The 20,474-nt window shown below is 39.9% G+C and overlaps 1 protein-coding gene across 1 annotated transcript; it reads left to right on the top strand.

The window, feature by feature from the left end:
• Positions 1–15,516: 15,516 nt before the first annotated feature.
• On the top strand, positions 15,517–20,018 carry daf-5 (Ski protein homolog). Its single transcript, NM_064540.7, has 5 exons — positions 15,517–15,768; positions 16,732–16,847; positions 16,942–17,125; positions 17,425–18,643; positions 19,282–20,018. Exons 1-5 carry the CDS (start codon positions 15,524–15,526, stop codon positions 19,399–19,401), a joined length of 1,884 nt encoding a protein of 627 aa, NP_496941.1. The 5' UTR covers positions 15,517–15,523; the 3' UTR covers positions 19,402–20,018.
• The last annotated feature ends 456 nt before the right edge of the window (positions 20,019–20,474 follow it).

The raw sequence follows: 20,474 nt of genomic DNA, 5'->3' as shown, positions 1-20,474 counted from the left end.
CAGAAGGGTTACGGTAGCACCGAAAGTGCCTAAAAACTTTGAAATTGGGAAATTTCATTTCAAAATTTGGACTTCTCATCGAATTTTGGGCTAGGCAGCTTTTTTCTAGTCGCTCAACGTCACTTTAAAATTTTGAGGGTTACGGTAGCCCCAATAGTACGCAAACACCGAGTACGGTATCACAAGAAACCGAATTCTACGCGATTTTGAGATGTTAGGCTAAAATTTTTGTATTAGACTAAGAAAAATGCGAGGAATTCAAAAATGACAATATTTAATTTTAAAAAAATTTATCAAACTTGCAAATTGCGAGAAAATGTATGGAATTTGTGTCGTAATATAATTCCGATTTAAAATTTGAATTACTCGTCAAATTTTGGTCTGAATAACATTTTTCCTAATCGCTCAACGTCACTTTAAAATTTTGAGGGTTACGGTAGCCCCAATAGTACGCAAACACACCGAGTACAGTACCCCGAGACACCAGATTCAACGCGATTTTGAGATTTTGATCTGAAATTGTTGGATTAGACTAAGAAAAATGCATGGAATTTGAAAATGGCGATGACAATTTTTTTTTTGAAAAAATCATAGAGCATGCAAATTGCATGTGCCAAATTTTAGTTTTTTAAATTCTAGTTTCAAATTCAAATTCCTCATCCAATTCTCGCCTGTTGAAATTTTCTGGGTTACGGTAGCCCCAAGAGTACGCAAACACCGAGTACAGTACCCCGAATGTTATAACAATTATGATTTTTGTCCAAGTTTTTTGTATGTATACCTATATTTAGTTAACAAATCCCAAAAGTCGATGACTTGATTACTAAAATTACTCATTGTCCCCTGATCGGTCATGATGTTTCTGTCACCTCTAATGATTCTCCATGACAACGCTATCTAATCATTTTTCATGCTTCAGACGTCACACTTCCTCTCTCTCATTGTTCTTGCTCAACAGAATTTGGAGAACACAACAAATTTGTGCATTTCAACACACGCATATTCTTTGACATCTCTTCAAGAAGACGTCACCGTACGTGGAGGAGACAACAAACAAAGAGGAGTTGCGGGTAAGGGGAGTCTGCTTTTGAATGACATCAAATGACGCGTGGGGCCCCGTCCATCAGATAATTAAAAAATGCTCCGGTTTGGCGTGCAAAACAAAATGCGCACGCGAGGTGTACGCTGCAGGTTTAAAACCACGAATGTGTCGGCTGCAAATCGTGCCTACTGTGTGTCTTGCTCATTTTGATACTGTGAAGCGTCGGTTGTATCTCCTACAGATCGAAACCGCTTAGGTGTCGGCTGCTTTGTTCCTTGCAAATTTGGTCCCGTGAAACATCGGCAACTCTCTGCTCTATGAGGCCCGTGAAACGTCGGTCGCTACCTGCTAATCAAAACCGCTTTGCGCCTTGCTAATTTGGTCCCGTGAAACGTCGGTTGCAGTGCAAATTTAATCCGATTTCTGTAACGTAAAGGTTTCACTTATTTCTGTCTCAACTATGTTATCATTTCAAAGGGAAGATATGTGTCTAGTCATTCGCGGGAAAAAGTATGTCCATCTTCTTATGTATGTCCCCTTCCCGGAGGCGAATAGGTCAACAAAACCATCAGACCACTAGACACATACACACACACACACACGGCTTTTTTACAAAAATGCAGTCAAATATGCTTCGCTTTGCGAATTTTCTTATCATTTTGCTGTGTGGTTCTCTTTTCCTTTTTCACATGAGTTTTTGATTTTTTCGAGTATTGTCGAAAATTGGTCGAAAGGTGGCGATTGTTACCTGTTACCAAAGGTTGCCAAAATCGAAAGCTACCGAAGTTTGCCGAAAGCCTGTAAAAAGTTGGTAAAAGTTGCCAGAAGTCTGCTGAATATTGCCAGAAGTTAGTCGAATATCTGTTGGACGAAAGTCGCTAGAAACTTGAAGAATTTTGGCCGAAAGCTGTCGAAAGTAGGAAACTGTCGTCGTAACTTTTTGTTAAAAGTTGTCAAAGGTTGCCGCAAGCCTGAAGAAGGTTTTCGTAAGTTATCATTCCCAATGTTCCTAGTGACTTGTCAAAAGTAGAAAATTTTTGTCGAAATTTAGCAAAATTTACGAGAAAGTTGTCGAACGTTGTCAAAAGTTGAGTAAAAGTTAGTTTAAGTTGCAGAAAATTAGCGAAAGTTGTCGAAAGTTGCCGGAAGCCTGAGGAAGCTTTACATAAGTTGGCGTTCTTAAAGTTGACAGTAACTTGTCGAATTTTGGTCGAAAGTTAGTTGAAAGTTCCCCCTATTTTTCTGATCCCAATTTCTTGTTCAAGCATCTCATATTTGTCCTCCGAGAATCGCTCTACTTGCAACCCAATCCGGTTTCCCGCCACATCACCGAAACAACATTTTCCTCAGCAATTGCGCTCTATCGCACACTTGTTCAGTAGGGCGCACTTGTGTACCTCACATAAGCGTTTAGAAAAATAAAGGTTACCAGACGCTCCCCACCATTTTTTTTCCGGCAGAACACGGGTTGTTGCCTTCCCAGCAAAGAAAAGACAGACGGGCCGTTTGACTGTCTGCGTCTCCCACCCTATAACACTGTCTCACTAGCCTCTCTCCCCCGTCTCTAGAGATCAAACAGGTGAAAAAGGGGAGATAGACAGATAGAGACCAATGGGTTTCCTTTCCCCCCAGCAAATTCCTGTCGACTGGCGGGCGCACGCATTTGTTTACTTCACACTTTTCAAGATCATTACGGTCAGCTGAATTTTTTTGTGTGATTTTTGAAGAGGTTTCGGGGACTTTTTTTTGTTGAATTTCCATAGCATTTTCCCAGAGACGTTCCGCAGAATTTTACAAACTTTTTTTTTGTTTTCCAAATTAAAAAAAATTCTATAAAAAAGTTACAAATTTTCGCAAAAAAAAAGAGAATATTTATAAAAAGCAGTTTTAAAAAAAAATTTAATTACTTTCTTAAATATTATAGTTTGATCGAAGAAATATATATTGCAACAGCTTTGCTTTGAAAATTAAATTTTTTAAAAACTATTTTAATCTGAAAATAAGAAATAAGCTCCGCCCACTTCTTGGCTCTATATATTTTTGCATTCAATTTTTAAAAAATAATTTTAAAAACTAAATTCCCACAAAGTTTTGTCTTCCGTATTTTAGGATGAGACTGATTTTATCCTCGTGGCGTTTTAAGCCCCGTCCATTTTAAGCTCCGCCCACTTCTCGGTTCTTTCAGCCCACAAATTGTAGAATTTTTAAAATTCCTGATCGCTTTCAGGGGTTCTTATGGTACGTTCTATTAACTATAAGGTCTCACAAAAGTCCCACAAACTTCAGTTTTATGGCACCACTTCTGGAAATTTTCCAAAAGAAGCTAGGTTTTTATCTGACCCATGTTTGGCTCCGCCCACTTCTTGGCTCATAACAGGGGTGTGCGGCAATCTCAGAATTTGCCGAGCTCGGCAAATTCGGCAAATTCGGCAAATTTGCCGTGCTTAACAAACTCGGAAAAAATATATATTTTTTGATATTTTTTGGAGCACCAAAACTACTGAATTCTTAACACACCTCTGGTTTCTGAACAAGTTAGGTGTAGTGTGTCTGCTTAAACATCAAAATAACTCAAATTGTTGTCATTTTACTAAATTTTTGGCGAAAAAATCAACAGTTTTAGTCAAAATTGTACTGTCAAATTTTTGACGTGTGCGGCAAATTTCGAAATTTGCCGAGCTCGGCAAACGGCAAATTCGGCAAATTTGCCGCACACCCCTGGCTCATAATAACTGTGAATTTCCTCGCTATACATCAGTTTCAACCTTATCTCTTTCTCATCTCTCTCATTTCCCCAACCACCACCAAAACTATGCGCTCACCTATCTCTAGACTTATGAGAAAACCCGCCGTTTTCCTCCTCTCACCAGACACCCCATCAATTTATTTGTCTGCGTTTCTGTGCCCTACACTCTCTGAGTGAAGAACAAAGTTCGTTGCGTCCTCCTATCAGCAGCTGCTGCTGCTGTTGCTGCTTGATATGATTTCGTTGAAAAATTTTGGACGACTTCGGAATAGACGTCCTTGAGAGACCTACACCTACATAGCATAATGTAGAACAAGAACATTTTTGGAAAATTGCCAAAATTGCGAGAAATCAGTGAAAAAAAAATTAAATATTTGGAGTTTTTTCTAGCTAGAAAAGAAAAATTGTACCTAAATATTCGCCAAAATTTCTTTAATTTTTTCCAAATAGAAATTTGTAAAAAAAATTTTAAATTGTTTATTAATTCTGTTGAGAAATTTTTGGATATTTAAAATAATGTTTTTGATCTGAAAAATTCTACCAGAAAAAATTCAGTAATTTTTGAATAAAAATTATTTTGGCATTAAAAAAATTTTATAATTCAAAATTTTTCATAATTCGTTTTATTTTTAAATTTTGAATATTCTTTAATTATATTCTGGAAACTAGGGTTTCCATGTAGGCGAACTTCAGATAAAACGCCTGCCTGCCTGACCTTAAGGCAACCTCCGCCTGCCTAAAAATGATCTAATTAAATTATAAGCCTTGCCTACCGATCATTCTGAAGGCTCGAGGTAGAGACAGGTAGGCATGTAGGTACGCTTCCTACCTGCTGAAATTTCAAAACTTCCAACATCTAAATCCCTCTTGTTATGTGTCCAAAAGCGATCAAAACCCAAAAAATTTCAATTCTTCCCACAATTTTTTGTGCTTTTGTGCCCCTGCTGTGAATTTCTGAATTTCTGAATTTCTGAAATTCACAGAATATTAAATCTTGAGTGAGAGAATACATTTTTTTGTTTGAAAATCTGAAATTTTTATGACGTAGCCTCCCCCTGATATCACTTCGATCATCATTTTCCTCCAATATTTTTCAATTTCATTGTCTCTCTCTCTCTCTTTTTCCCCGGTCTCCTCCTGTATAGTTTCACCAAATGTTGCAAAAATTGAAAGATCAAATCACAAAGTATAAGCGAGAGTCTAGTTTTAAACAATAAGAAGAAGAAAGAATCTGAAATAGTTTTGAAATTGCAAAAACATTTTTTTTAGTTTTTTTTTTGAAAATTTTCAGATGAAGAAATTTTGGCAAAATGTCAATTTTTGGAATTGTCTTGCCGAAAAATTTGGCAAATCTTAGAAAACGGTTGTCGGGATTTATTCAATTTTCGGAATTTTCTAAAAAAAAGCCAAATTTGTTTAAATTTCGGCAATAGCCAAAATTGCCAAAAATATCAAAATTTGGTTGGCAACTTCTACAAGTTCATTGAAAATGGATTTTCAAATTTCACTCCAGTTCGGCAAAATTTCCAAAACTTTAAATTGCCAAACCTCTAAAAGTCGGTATCTTCCAAAAATGCCGAATTCAGTAAACTAACAAAAATGGCAATTTCTATCAAAAATTAAAATTTTGACGCTATTAAAAATGCCAAGTAGTCGAATATTTGAAATTCAAGCACATTTCTAGAGTACCAATTACCAAAAATTATTTTTAAAAAATGGGAAATCTTTGAAATTATCAAATTATTATAAATTTGGCAATTACCAAAACTGCCAACTTTTGAAAGTTCCGGTAGCCAAAAATTGGAAAAAATTGGCAAAAAATTTCCAAAAAAAATTGCAACTGAGCAATTTCAAAAAAGTGCTGAATGCCAAATTTTATTCAAATTCAGAAATTTTGAAAAGTACCGGTTTCTTCAACTTTGTAAAGTTTGGCAACTTCCAAAACATGTCGAAATTTATTAAAACTTGCCAACTTTGAAAATTTTTATTTTCGAAAATTTGGCTACTTCCAAAATTGCCAATTTTTTTTGAAACTCGGCAATAGCCAAAGTAGCCGGAAAAGCCAAATGGACACAGGTTCGGAAATTTTTCTGAAATTCGACAATTGCGAAAATTGCCATTTGCCGATCGTCTATAAGTTTGGCAAATTTATTATTCCTCACCATACATACAACCCATTACCTCTTCCAAAGACGAAAAATCAAATTTTCCAAAACTACAGTAACCCTACCGTATACCTACAGTACCCTTACAGTACTACTACAGTGCCCCGACTATATCCGCCCACTAACCCGAAACCAATATCCCTTCAAAAGACGAAAAATCAAATTTTCCAAAACTACAGTAACCCTACCGTATACCTACAGTACCCCGACCATATCCCCCCACTAACCCGAAACCAATATCCCTTCAAAAGACGAAAAATCAAATTTTCTTTTAAAATTTGACAATTTTCAATATTGCCAGATTCGTTTTTTAGCAACTTCTAAGAAGGTAACTTTTTTTCAAAAATCTGAACTCCCGATTTCATGCTCCCCCCGTCTCATACCCAGTTCCTGATCTTCTGAACCCCGTTACTCAACGAAAAGTTTCCCACCACCTGCCCAAGGAGATCCCCCCGGAATCTCTAGATTTTCCGCCAAATCCAAACAAAAATATGTGTCTGGTGGCCAGGAGGACTCTTAATGAGCGCGTCTTAATAATTGTGATCTTTTGATTCTCTTCCTTCTCCATTTTCCCCCGTTTTCCCTCACGGGTACGGAGGGTACAACCCGTTTACCCCCCAGTCTGTCTCTTCCACTTCCCGCCGCCGCCGTCGCCGACGTACACACTTTCAACAAAATATATGTGGTCTGTCTCTCTCTTCTGGATGTAGTTGTTGTTGTCTCCTAATTGTATGTCCTTTCACCAACACCACCGTCTATTCCCATTCCACGACACACCTCCATTAATCATCATCATTTGGCTTTCTTTATTCAAAACTTTCTGTCAAGTTTTAGGACTGAAGTTCAAGGATCGGAAGATCAGTGTTTTAGGCCAAGTGGAATTTGGAATTTTTTCGAATCTTCTCAATTGAAACATCCTGAACTTGAGTTTTTGATTTTCTAGGTATTCAGTGGTAGGCAGGCATCTGTGAAGCTTACCTACCTACCGTAATTCATGGCTTGTTAGGTGGAGCCGCTAGACTTTTGTATGAAGAAATTTTGATTAAGATCGTCAATAAAACTTTTAAACAGAGTTAAAAAAAAACCCCATTGAAATTCATTCAACCAATCAGCAACTCACAGTGGGCGTGGCCAACGCCGCTGATTGGTAGGCAGATTTTTCAGCCAATTTATCCTAGCTCCATAAAATATTGACAGTCCTAAGTTTTAGATAGCTTTAGGCTGGAAATTTTCAAAACTTTCAAATAATTGAGAACCGACCAATCAGCACCGCTGACCACGCCCCTGACAAGTTGCTGTTTAGTCTGCACTTTTATCTGGACAAAGATAAACCTAGTGTAGTCGTGCTCAATACTTTTGAGCACATTATCAATACACATATTTGAACTCAAGCTTCCCGCGCAAGCAGAGAAGCACCGACCAATTAGCGACGTTGGCCACGCCCATTGCAAATTGCTGATTGGTCGAAACCCTCATATGGCCAATTTCAAGTTTTTAGTTTTTGAAAATCAGATTAAGAGCCAATTATCAATACATTTATTCGGGTTTTTAACTCTCCGCACAAACAGAGCAGCACCACCGATCAGCGACGTTAGCCACGCCCATTGCCACTTGCTGATTGGTCGGAACCCGAATCAGCCCAATGGCGGCAATTTTGATCATTTTTCTTCGCTTTTTTCTCTAATTTTCATCAAACTTTCTGCTATTTTACATAATAAGTCACAAACCACAAATTTTCTTCTTGATGTACGCTGAATCATGCACATTTTGTAACATCTGTAAAGCTTCTACTTATTATCCCATTCCACGTGACTAGTTCATTGGAACAGAAAATCTTTGATCAGACAACCATGTTTACTTCTAACCCCGTCGTCGGTTTCACTTCTCCCCCCAGCCGCCACTGCTGCTGCCTATTTTTGTCCCCTTATATGGCAGGTTTTCTCATCACAGGCCGACCATTTTCTTTAGTTTTGATGGGAGGTTACAAAGATTAGAAAACAATTCGTTTGCTACGGCGAATATTTTCTGAACTGTTATGTTACGTCGGCAGGCATTATTGAATTTTTGGAATTAAAAAATTAAAAAATAAAATTTCAACCTCAATTGCCTTAGGTGTTTTGAATTGCTTTAAAAAGTTCACATTGAAAGTTTCAAAATTTGGCACGTTCATAAGTTGGCAGTTTTTAAAATTGACCAACTAGGTACTTTCAAATAAAGTACCTACAGGATATGTATAATATGACAAGTTGCCGTTCTAGGTATCTAGATATTTTTTCAACTCAATTTATAAGTTGGAAGTTTCAAAATTCTACCTTCTAGGCATTTTTTGTTTCAATTGGTAGTTTCAATTTTGATATTGGCTCTTTAGGTACCTATATACCTATCATATTAGTTGACAATTTCAAAAACTTCAACTAATATGATGAATTGATCTTCTAGGTATCTAGTTGCATTTTCAGTTTCTGCCATAAATTCACAAGTTCAAAAATTGACCATCTAACTAGTGTGTGGTAAGTACCTAAATACTTTAACAACTTATATCATAAGTTGGCAGTTTCCAGAATTGACCCTCTAAGAACCTACCTATTTAAAATTCCTCATCATTATTATTTTTCCCTTCAATTTCTGTTCTTTTGTACCCTGAGCTCCTCCGGGGTGTCTCTCCACCACGTCATCCAATTTCAGACTAAGATAGTTGCTCTTTCTCTCTTTCTCTGTTCTGCTTCATCTTCTTCTCTTTCTTAGCCATTTTTTTTGTTCTCGTAAACACATTTGTAATTTCTTCGGGTTTTGCACGCAGTGTGCGTCGCCAGCTCCCGCCGTACGGCTGCTCTTTTTGTGCTCGACAAAGTTTGCCGAAGAGAGTAATGATAAGGTCCGAGACACAGAGAACGGTGTCTAGTCGTCTGTCATCACGTGCCCCCGTGCCCCCTGAAACGTTTTGGAGTCAGGTTTCAAGAATGGGTGTAGTATAGGATAAGAGACGGAAGTTATGATATCTACGATAGATATATGTATACTAACGAAAAATGCCGAGTTAATTGAAAAAAAAAACATGGTTCGAAGAATACTAAATTACTTTTTTCGCCTTCTGGAATATGGAATTAGACGAAAGCTCGAGACTAACAAGTATCAAAAGATCATTTAAGCGCAGTATTAAAACACGCCGCAATGTGCTTTGGAAATCCCCCGGCGGATGTGGGAGGCGGGGAGAATCGTCTAGTTTTGTTTAGATTTAGAGATTGAGCAGCTAATTTCATTAGTGTATATATAGTGTAGTTTTGGCGACATAGAGTTCAAAAGATAACTAGATTTCAAGTTCAAAAGGTTCAAGTTATACGAATTTTGGCACAGCTTATTTGAGGTTACCTAGAGCGGAATTGAGCATTTCCGGCTAGTCGGCAAGTTGCCGGAATTGAAAATTTCCGACAAATAGGCAAATTGCCGGAATTAAACATTTACGGCAAATCGGCAAATTGTCAGAATTGAAAATTTCCGGCAAATCGGCAAACCTTCAAATTGCCGATTTGACGACATTTGCCGGAAAAACGGCAAACCAGCAAATTGCCGGAATGAAAAAGTTCCGGCAAATCGGCAATTGCCGCCGACCCCTGAATATCATCTTGCCAACTTCACATACAACTTGAATATATGTCTAGGCATTTCTAAGCACACATTTTGGAAACTACCCCAAATTTTATAACTCCGGATGCCCCCTGATTTCCCCAAAACCCGTGTCACCAAAAACTTTTTTCATATCAAACTCCATCCCCAATAACAATATTTAATACCCCCAAAAAGTCAGTCGAATTCAAATGCTATTCATAATGCCAGCTCACACATACACACACACACTGTGTGCTCAAACCCCCCGTGTGCACAGACACCACAAACGTCAATAAGGCGGGGAAAGCGGCGCGGGAGAAAGATCAAAAGATCACGTTCAAACAGTAATTGAAATTTCTCGAAATAGGAGAGGACTTTGGACATTTTCAAATCTAGTTATCATGTTTTTCACAAACTCCAAGGGAATCCACCCGGGTGGGGGAAAACAAATTCTAAAATTAATCTCAAAAGTTGGAGGTTGTTGACTAGTAAGCTAATTTATATTATTCCCACCATGTTGTTTTGAAAAATACCAATTACCCCTATAAACTGATTTCGTGGCCCTATAGGGCCCTATGCCCTATAAATAGAGCGAAAAGCCGCAAAAATAGGTTCACGTGAAGACCACGCGCATGTACTATCCGACACCCTCTACAACATGTGGGGAGAGTTCAATTAGATTGCATCTCGCCTTCTGCCGCGCATTATGATCCGTCTCGCCGATTACCACATACACACCTTTCTACTCCGCCAGACACTACTACTGTTCTATTGATTTTTTTCGGTGCAAAAATGCTCTTTTAGTTGCATTGTTTTGTAAAAAACAATGAGTAATGTTTGATATTTTTAAAACGTGTTTGTTTGTACGCTACCAATTGTCTAGACAAGGTTACAAACATAGCGCGTCACCTCCAAAGTTTAAAGGCGCATAGTTTGGCAGAGACAAGTGATATCGAAAAATTGCCAACTACCAAAATATAGGAAATTTTATAATAAAAATGTTTTTAGTTGACAAATTTTTGATAAAACTAGCACCCACGGAGTTACAGCGCTTCAAAGTGGCAAAGCCTCCCCCCTTTACTATGTTCAGTCATGCCCAAGTTTAAAGGCGCATAGCTCTGCCGAGACGAGAGGTATCAAAAAATTGTCAACTAACAAAATATAGGAAAATTTGTGCTTAACAGTTTGTATTTTTTTTAATTTTTGATAAAACTGGTACCCATGGAGTTATAGAGCTTCAAACACAGGGCGTCCCCTCACCTTGTTTACTCTTTTCAGTCAAGTCCAAGTTTAAAGGCGCATAGTTCGGCAGAGACAAGAGGTATCAAAAAGTTGTCAACTAACAAAATAAAGAAAATTTTGTGCTGAACATTTTCTTTGTTGACAAATTTTTGATAAAACTAGTGCCCACGGAGTTACAAAGCTTCAAAGCAGGACCCTCTCCCATTAGCTCTTTCTACCAGGAGTCAACTTCAAAGATACACAATCAAAAAGTTGTCAACTAACAAAATATAAACAATTTTGTGCTAAATATTTTGTCGTTAAACAAATTTTTGACAATTTCAGTTTTCACGAAGTTACACGCACTTCCCTATAGGCATAGACAACAAAGACCACTGATATTAAAAACTTGAGCAAATAATTAAGTCAAATACTAAACACGTTAAACAAAAATCCAAAATATCAAACATTATGTGAAAAATGTCTGGGTGCCAACCAGAGGATTTACGTAATCTGATCGAATGAGATTATATGACCCGAAAAAGGTCTCGTTCTTTTTCTTTTTTTTTGGCTGGCCGACACATTTAACCCTCCATCTCATTACACTTTCCCCGTTTTGACATGGTTAAAAGCTTGTAATTTTGAATCCATCAATTCAAACTCAACGTCATTCATTTCATTTTTTGTTCGGCTCGCCACAATGTCAGTAGTCCAATTTCGAAGTGTTCCATCAATTTCCCCGAGGGCCCCCCGGAGCACATACATCGGAGCCCCACCGATTTTTGTCCAATTCCTCCAAGGCGGTCTGTGTGTGTGGAGCTCATCTTAGACTGACAGCTCGGCACTGCAGTGTCGGGGGTTTTTCTCATTTCTCACGTCTTCGCATTTCTCATTTTCTTCGCCGGAAGATGGTGGAGGTCTTAAGAATTGAAAGGGTCCAATGAATGAGGGAGGAATATGTGTAGAAAGGGTTACGGTAGCTTCTGGCTAGAAATAGTTTTTCTGAACTTTCTCAGACTTTCGTCATCTTTCGACAAACTTTCGAACCATGAGTAGAACTTTTTTCAACATTTGGCAAAATTACATGGGCTTTGGCCTACTGTAGGCAACTTTCGACTACTTTGCTCCAAATTTTGCCAGATTGTGACTAGCTTTCTCTAACTTCCGCCAGCTTTCGACTAACTTGTTCCAAATTTTTCCAGATTTTGACTAACTTTTTCATAACTTCCGACAACTTTCGGCTACTTTGCTCCACATTTTGTCAGATTTTGACTAGCTTTCTCTAACTTCCGCCAGCTTTCGACTAACTTTTTTCAAGTCTTGCCAGATTTTGACTAGCTTTCTCTAACTTCCGCCAGCTTTTGACTAACTTGTTCCAAATTTTGTCAAATTTTGACTAGCTTTCTCTAACTTCCGCCAGCTTTCGACTAACTTGTTCCAAAACTTCCGACAACTTTCGCAAACTTTCGACAAATTTGTCTGACTTTCGCTAACTTATCATCAAAAGCTTTGCCACTTTTGTCAACTTTCAACCAACTTTTGTCAAACTTTGTTCAGTTTTCGCAAACTTTCGTCCACACTCGATCGACTACCTTGTAGCTCTTAACAACATGGTGCATCGACACACCCCAAAATGTTCAGACTCTCACGTCTTCAAAATCCGATTTCCGGCGGAACTCCGCCTATCCATATACTCTCACTTGTTACTTTGACCCTTTCGTCGCCAGAGGCGGAGCCAGCGAGCGCTTGAACTCGTGAGCTCGGCAAGAAAAAAAAAACGACATCTAGCACAAAAAACCACGTAACGAGAAATAGACGAGCAGACAAAGCGAGAGAGTGCACAACGATGCCGTCTAGCCCACCTCATCATGAAGAGGAGCCCGAGCAGAGATGCACAGAGATAGAGAGAGTGAGAGAGAGAGATAGAAGAGGCGAGACAGCCCATCAACTGCGTCTAGACGTCTTTCCACATTTTTCAACGATCCACGCGCGCGGGCGCCCGGCGCCCTCTTCTGCAGAAACATTCTTTGCTAGCACAGCAACATGGAAAACGAGAGAGAGACTCTGAAGAAGTGCGGCGAGGAAGAAAAGTTCGGTCACATGTCCTCTCCCCGTCTTTTTTTTTTTTTTGCGCTTCGCCGTTTGGTCGCAGTCGTTAGTAGTGTCTGTTTGTGTGGAAGACGACGCGACGGGAGGGGTCTCTGGCGCCAGACTTTTCACTCTTTTTCTCTTTTCCTCGCTGATGTATTTGAAAATATCGGTGCGGAATGTTGTTTATGTATGTTTCTTGTTCTTTATTTATGGACCCCCATCATTTTTGCACTTTTGGTTTTTGAACATTTCCATGGTTACCGTGTGTGTGTGTACTTTGCTCTTAGAATCCAAGCTCCATATTTTTGGATAATTACTATGTTTAAGTGTCATATTTGTTTCCTGATAAAAAATGTGTCACACTGGTCTTTAATCTTTAAGCCCTCGTTTACCTATCGTATCGCCTCTAGAATGAGTCGCTATCAAAAAGTTTTCCACTAACGAATTGTGGGCAACTAACAAAATGTAGAACTATAGTTCTACATTTTGTTAGTTGATAACTTTTTGCTAAGTGATTCTGTGATCTATAACTTTGAGCTCTTGTATCTCCTTCAACATAATCGCTATCAAAAAGTTACCAACTTGCAAATTGTTGCTCTTAATCTGTTTTACGTTATGCCAGTTGACAACCTTTTTGGTATTTCTTGATTCAAAGTAGCTAGCTTTGATCTCCAATATCTCCTCTAGAATATGTGTTATCAAAAAGTTGTCAACTCACAAATTGTAGCCCTTAATTAGTTCTACATTTTGCTAGTTGTAACTTTTTTGATATCTCTTAATCCTACCTAGCTACAACTGTTTCAAGTCACATCTTTCTCTGATTATTTTTTTTCCTGTATTTCCACAGACTACACTGATAACGTCTATAACGCTAATCCCTCAGTCACATCTTGTTTTTGCAGTTTTTTTTTCTTGTTATTTTCAAGCAAAATAATAATTTCAAAAACCATTAGGTGTTCAAAATTCATGTTTATGTAGGAAAAATACATCTGCATTTTGGCTTCGAAAATTCTCACGCGTTCCTCACGTATAACGCATAAGCTTCCAGTTGTTTGGCTTGATTTCTCATGAATTGTGCACAATTTTTTTTGAGTTGAACGGCTTTGGGCAGTAATATCTATAGATAATTATATGCCATTGTGTTTTTTGTGTTCTTTCAAATTTTCGCTGACGTTTGTCATGTGGCGCTGAATTTCCAAAGTTTATTTCTCGTGTCACAACTTTGAGCTAATGTATCTCTGTGGGTATGAAAGTTATCAAAAAGTTGTTTACTAACAAAATATTCAACAAAAAAGTTTGTACAATTTTTTAGTTGATCACTTTTTGTATCATCAATTCCTGCAGAGATAGGCTGCTCCAATCTTTGCACACCTGAAACTACTATGTTTCAATTTTGAGCCATCATATCTCGGTTGCTTTGTGAGCTATCAAAAAGTTGTTAACTAACAAAATATTCAGCAAATTTTTTTCTACCTTTTGCCAGTTGATTAAATTTGTGTTCCACCTATTCCTGTAGAGATAGACTGCTCCAATCTTTTTGCACTTTTTTTGAATTCTATGCTGTCTCATCTTTGAGCCACCATATCTCAATTGCTATAAATGCTATAAAAAAGTTGTCAACTAAAAAAATGTTCAGCAAATTTTTTTCTACATTTTGCCAATTTAAAACATTTTTGTATCTACGCCACCGACACAGCTATAAGCTTTTTCGCAACAACAACAACTTATTGCTCTTTGCTCCACCACCACCCCATCTTCTATCTATCTTTTCGCATATACAAACACATTTCCAACAAGACCATACGAATCAAAAGATCGTACGTAGTTCCTCCTCCCCCCTCCCACCTACTACCGCCAGCACTGTCTCACTCTTCATCTGTCCCTCTTCTTTCTCGCCCACTTGGCTTTGCGATAGGAACCCAATGTTGCAATGTCCGTCCGATTTCTTCGGGGGTCTAGACTACATACATTTGTGGTGCTACATTTTTTTACTGATTTTCTTAGAAGTTCATATTTCAATTTTCTAATTTCTGGGCTACTACCGGAAATATCTCTAGACGTCCTAGCCTCCAAATCACAATGTTTTTTCGTAACTTTCAAAAGTGTAAGATCATATGTAAATCTTGACCTATAAGACTATATCCACCTTCATCAATTCCGTCACACTTTTCGTGTTCTTCTTTGTTATTGTAGTTAATCCTAATCCTCCAAGATCTCTGATAATCTTTTTTTTTTTCCTATTTTTCATTTCGAAACTCAAAATGTTCGGGCTCTCAAGTCTGGCATAGTAAATTTTACTATATTGTGTCAATAGCGTCTGTTTGTGCTCTCGCAGCTAGTCGATGGTCAAGAGTTCAACACGAAATGGGCGGATAGCGGCGGGCACACGAGAAGCAGCAAAAAGACACGCCTTCTGGGGCGGAGCAGAGTTTCTGTCTCGCCGTCTAATTCCTCATTTAACACCTTTCACAGATTTTTGCGCCAGGCCAGCTCATCTATCCTCACACATCACATGTGATTTGTGTTCTGTGTGTCAATATGCCACATCATTGTTATTCTGATAAATATATATTTCGTCTGTACATATTTTGCATTTTCGCTGCTTCCTCCCACCCACCCTTACCTAATTCATTTCCTTATTACAGATCCTATATGTCCGACTCGCCGATCGGCTCCTCGCAGCAGGTGGAGCCGGAGCACCGAACCCCAGACCTCATGGACATTGATCCATTGATTGCGAACTTGAAGGCGTTGCATGAGGAGACGAGATCAGACGACGATGATGATGGGCAACCGTCGACGTCGGCGAAGCGGAAGGATTCTCGAGCCGATGGGATTGTGATCCATCAGAAGAAGTATAGCGATCCGGGGAGATTCTTGTGGATTTGGTTGTTGGGGTGAGCAGACTTTTACTGCTGAAAAATGGGCTTAGGCTTAGACTTAGGCTTAAGTTTGGGCCTAGGCTTCGGCTTAAGCTTAGGCTTCACTTCAGGCTTAACCTTATCCTTTAATTTAGGTTTAGTCCTATGCTAAGATTCCTACGGAATTTCAACTTTTTTTCTTTTTTGCTGACAAATAGACTTTTAGGATTAAGCTTAGGCTTAGGATTAAGCTTAGGCTTAGGCTCTGGCTTTGTCTCAAGCTTAGGCTTAGGCTTAGATTTCTGCGGAGTTTCAATCTCCTCGCTTTTTCAAAATCGCGAAACCTAGAACCAAATGTCGAGAGTCTCAAAAACCCCCTAATGAGTCACATTTAATTTCACCTGCTCGACATATATCCTCAAAAAACATTAAGCAACACAAAAAAAAGAGAGGGACTCCAAAAATCACATCTCTCCCCTTCCTCATTCTATCCCATTGCTTTTTTCTCCGCGCACTTCTTCCTTCTTACTAGTGTCTAGCCAAGGGGTCCCAAATCATTATGCATTCACATTTGAGGCGCGCGCGCCCCTCACAATGTCACATGAGGGTGAGGAGTAGCTGCAGCAGAAAAAGAAGAAAAAGAAGAAGGAGCCTGCAACATTTTGTCGGAGCTCAAAAGAGCACATCCTGTACGTACACATATTTCGCCCCGCCGCCACTTCAACCTGAGCAAAGGTCAGCGTAAAGCTTTGGGGGTGCAGCGAGAAGTCTGGGACAACAAGCCTAGTAGCGTAGTTTTATTTTCAAAAAACAATCACAAGACCAAGAAGTCAATGGCGTCATCGTCTAAAAAACAGCAAAAATATTTCCACAAAAACATGGTGCACTTCCATGTTTTCGATAGGGCAGCGTGTTCACTCTATTTTATTTTGTTATCCAGGCGACTAGTTTGACTAGTTCCGTCTAGACCTCGGAAAAAAAAATTCAAAATTCTTGCAGAGTCCGTGTCCCAGCGTTGTCCATCGATGGGGAGCCACACCTGCCGATTGAGATTCTCGATGATATGCTCACAAAGAAGGACAAGAAGGATCAGATGTCGTTTCAGAATTTGCTTCGTAAGTTTTTTTTTCTTTTAGCATGATCTCTCTCGGGAACACCAGGCACCCTCGACCCTTTTAACAGGACTTTGCTGAAAAGGTAATTTTCCAGGCTACAAAAACGTCTACATCCGAATGGCGTCGCCATCCCAGTTCCGAGCAGTCATGGAGAAGAGCAAGGAGTGCGAAAACCTCAACATCACATCGCTGAGCCTGATGAGCCGGTCGGACATTGAACGGATCATGGGCGAGCTCCGCCTGGAGAGCATGCTCACGTTGGCCGAGCACGACAACTGGTAAGTGTGGCGAGCCTAAGTTCCACTAGCATAAACACTCCTGTGAGGCCGGGGCAGCTCTCTAATTAGAAGCAAGCTCCGGACGCCGCGCTTCCTACGCATCTCTCACTCTAAATAGAGAGCCCGACAAGAAAACAATTTCTCGGCCAAAGCTCATTTTTCAAAAGAGAGAAGAGACATCATCTTTCGAGTCTCTTTGAATATCTGAATAGTTTTCGGGGTCAAAAGGCCAAAAACTCAACTAAAAAAAAGACAAAAAAAACCAGCTAGACCAACAAAACAACCAAAGCCATTTCCAGGGACATCTCCGATCGAGTTCACGTTGTGCACGTCAACTTCATCGACTACTGCAGCGAATGGTTGGAGAGCGATGACTTGGAGGAGGATGTGATGCAGAGTGGAACACACGGCTATTGGTACAAGAATCGGCGGAACATGCGATGCATCGAATGCCAGCATTGTGAGGGAAAGTTCACACCGACCGACTTCATCATGCACCATCACTATCCGATCAAGCCGAGCGGTTTTGTGCACACCGGCTGTAACAGCTTCCAGTGGATTCGGCTTATTGAAGTATTCGATAAATCCAATGAGAACCTGGAAGCCTGGAATAAATTTGTCCTGAACTCGCACAGAGCTGGCAAGCGTGAATACGATGAAGCTGCGCCGCATCAGGCGCCGCCGAAGAGACCCGCTATGGAGACACCTGTGCCGGTGGCCGCGGACAACGGCTGGGAAGCTGATGAAGAAGAGGAAGGCGAGGAGATTGTGGATAGAGATGCAGATATTGAGAAGTGCAAGTTGAGGAACAAGAAGAAGATGGAGAATCTCCATATTGCCGACTTCCTCGGACCATCTGGATCCAAAGGCCTAAAGCCTAGAAACAAATTTGAGGCAGTCATCATCGAGCAGCTTAACAAAATGGACGATGCAGCTCTCGAGGCTTTATTCCTGAAATCGCCTGAAGAATACAATTTGTGGGTGAAGGAGTCCGATTTCACACATAAAGTCGTCACGCAGCAGCAAGAATGGAAGGCAAAGATGAAGGATCCGAACTTTAAGAGTCGAGCGTCAGCGAACTTCGACGTTTCCAAAGGAGAGTTCGACAACATGCGCCACTTCGACAATGCCTCCAAAGCCACGCGACAAGAAATCCAGCAGCTCGCCGAGCAATTCGCCAATCTCGATCGCGACGCCAAACTTTTGACTCCAATGGAGTTCGTGTTAAGAGAGCACGCGTTGCTCAAGAATGTCTCGGCAGACGCGATACGTGTACTGTGTAACCGTCCGCCACTGCCGCCACTGCCGCCACCGCCACCGCCACCAAAACCAAAGCCGGCTCCGGTACAGCCGATCTCGTTGGGAAATATCAACTTTGTGGCGTTAGCCCAGCAGCTGATCGCGTCTGGGATCAAGCTTCCTCTGCCGATTGTGACACCGCCAGTGGTTTCTACGCCGGCGCCAGTGATTACGCCGATTCCTGCAGCGTTGCCGATCTCGCCGAATTCTGATTTTTTGGTAAGTATACATGGGGAGTTGAATTTTTTAGAGCTCCCGTTTAAGCACTCGTAGATCTAGAGTTGAAGAGACACAGACATTCCTCCGTAAATCGACACAAATCGGCTCTTCTTGCTCCCGCGCCCTGGGTCCCGGGACGTCTGTGTCTCTTCACACTCGCTGGACCTGTGCTGCAAACACCAACACTTTGATTTTACTCCAAAATACAGAAAAGCTGATATCTCGGCTCGTTTTAAAGATCTTAGAAAATGAGAGCTACATCACGTGGTGACATGCTGTCCCATTACGGTTTGATCTACAAAAAATGCGGGAATTTTTCGCCAAAAAAAATGTGACGTCAGCACGTTCTTAACCATGCGAATTCAGTTGGGAACTCTGCGTCTCAACTCCCGCATTTTTTGTAGATCTACGTAGATCAAACCAATATGGGACACTCTGACAGTGTATTTTTTCCAACTTTCACGACTTTAAAGAAGGGCGCATTTATTCAAAATGGTCTCGCCACGCGCTCCAAAAATCGATGGATGGCGCGTAGCGAGACCTTTAAAGTCGTAAAAGTGTAGAAAAAATACACTGCTACTAGTTTGTGATTTGCGCTTATTAATTTCTATTTTGAAATTAAATATAACTAATTCCAGAAACAACAACTCTCCACGGCCATGTCATCTCCAGCTCTTCTCTCCCTCTACCCGAAGCTCACCGCCGGTGCCTATGAGCAATTGGCCCAGTTTATCAAAACCACCACCGTCAAGAATTGATTAGATGATCTTTCTTATTCCATTATGTATTCCTTTCTCCTTCAAGCCAAACCTATCATTCCTTCATGTACAAAACACTTGTGAGAATTGTTGCACCCCACCCCGGTTATGTACATATATTGAAAATGACGCTAGTCGTATTGTTTTTAAATTCATTTTACCTCTCTGTCTGTCTCTTTCTCTCTTTCTGTCCCACATCTCTCTCGCCACTTGCCATACTATTAGGTACCTCTTTTCCCCATTTTTTTCATATTCCTATCTGTTGTTAACACCGTCCTCTCCACAACAAAATACGCACTTTAAAAAATCAATGTATCTCTACCAAATGCTGCTACTCGAAAACTTGTACCTATTTCTAATAATCTTTTCGGTTCGAAATTCCTCTTTTTAATAATCACTTCTTTTTTTCTGTTAATATATATATATATATATGCTGCCCGGTTCAATATGTATTTTGTCATTCTTGAGTAGCCAAAATCCCCCCAACTCCCCCCTTCGATTCAGGACAGTCTCCATCCCAAAGCAACAGTTACGGTATCACTGCGTTTTTTATTTTCGTCGTTTTTTCTATCTATTTGTGCAAATTGAATTTGACATTCAGTAATGAACGTATTATTTCTATTTTTTGGCACATTTTGCCGATTTGCCGGAAGTTTTTAGTTCCGGCAATTTGCCGGTTTGTCGATTTGCCGGAAATTTTCAATTCCGTCAATTTGCCGGTTTCACAATTTGCCGGAAGTTTTCAACTTTTTTTTCAAACGTTTGCAGTGCTCAGGTTAAGTTTTCAATTTCGGCAATTTGCCGGTTTGCCGACTTGTCGGAAATTTTCAATTCCGGCAGTTTGCCGGAATTTTCCGGTTTGCCGACTTGCCGAAAATTTTCAATTCCGGCAGTTTGCCAGTTTCCTAATTTGCCGGAGGTTCTCAATTCCGGAAACTTGCCGGTTTGCCGATTTGCCGGAATTTTTCAATTCCGGAAATTTGCCCGTTTGTCGATTTGCCGGAAAAAATCGTTTACCGCCCACCCCTGGTGTGTCTGCTTAAACATTAAAATAACTCATTTTTGTGTCATTT

The sequence above is a fragment of the Caenorhabditis elegans genome, chromosome II, assembly GCF_000002985.6.
Source record: "Caenorhabditis elegans chromosome II".
NCBI lineage: Eukaryota > Metazoa > Nematoda > Chromadorea > Rhabditida > Rhabditidae > Caenorhabditis > Caenorhabditis elegans.
This window is presented reverse-complemented; position numbering and strand designations above follow the sequence as displayed.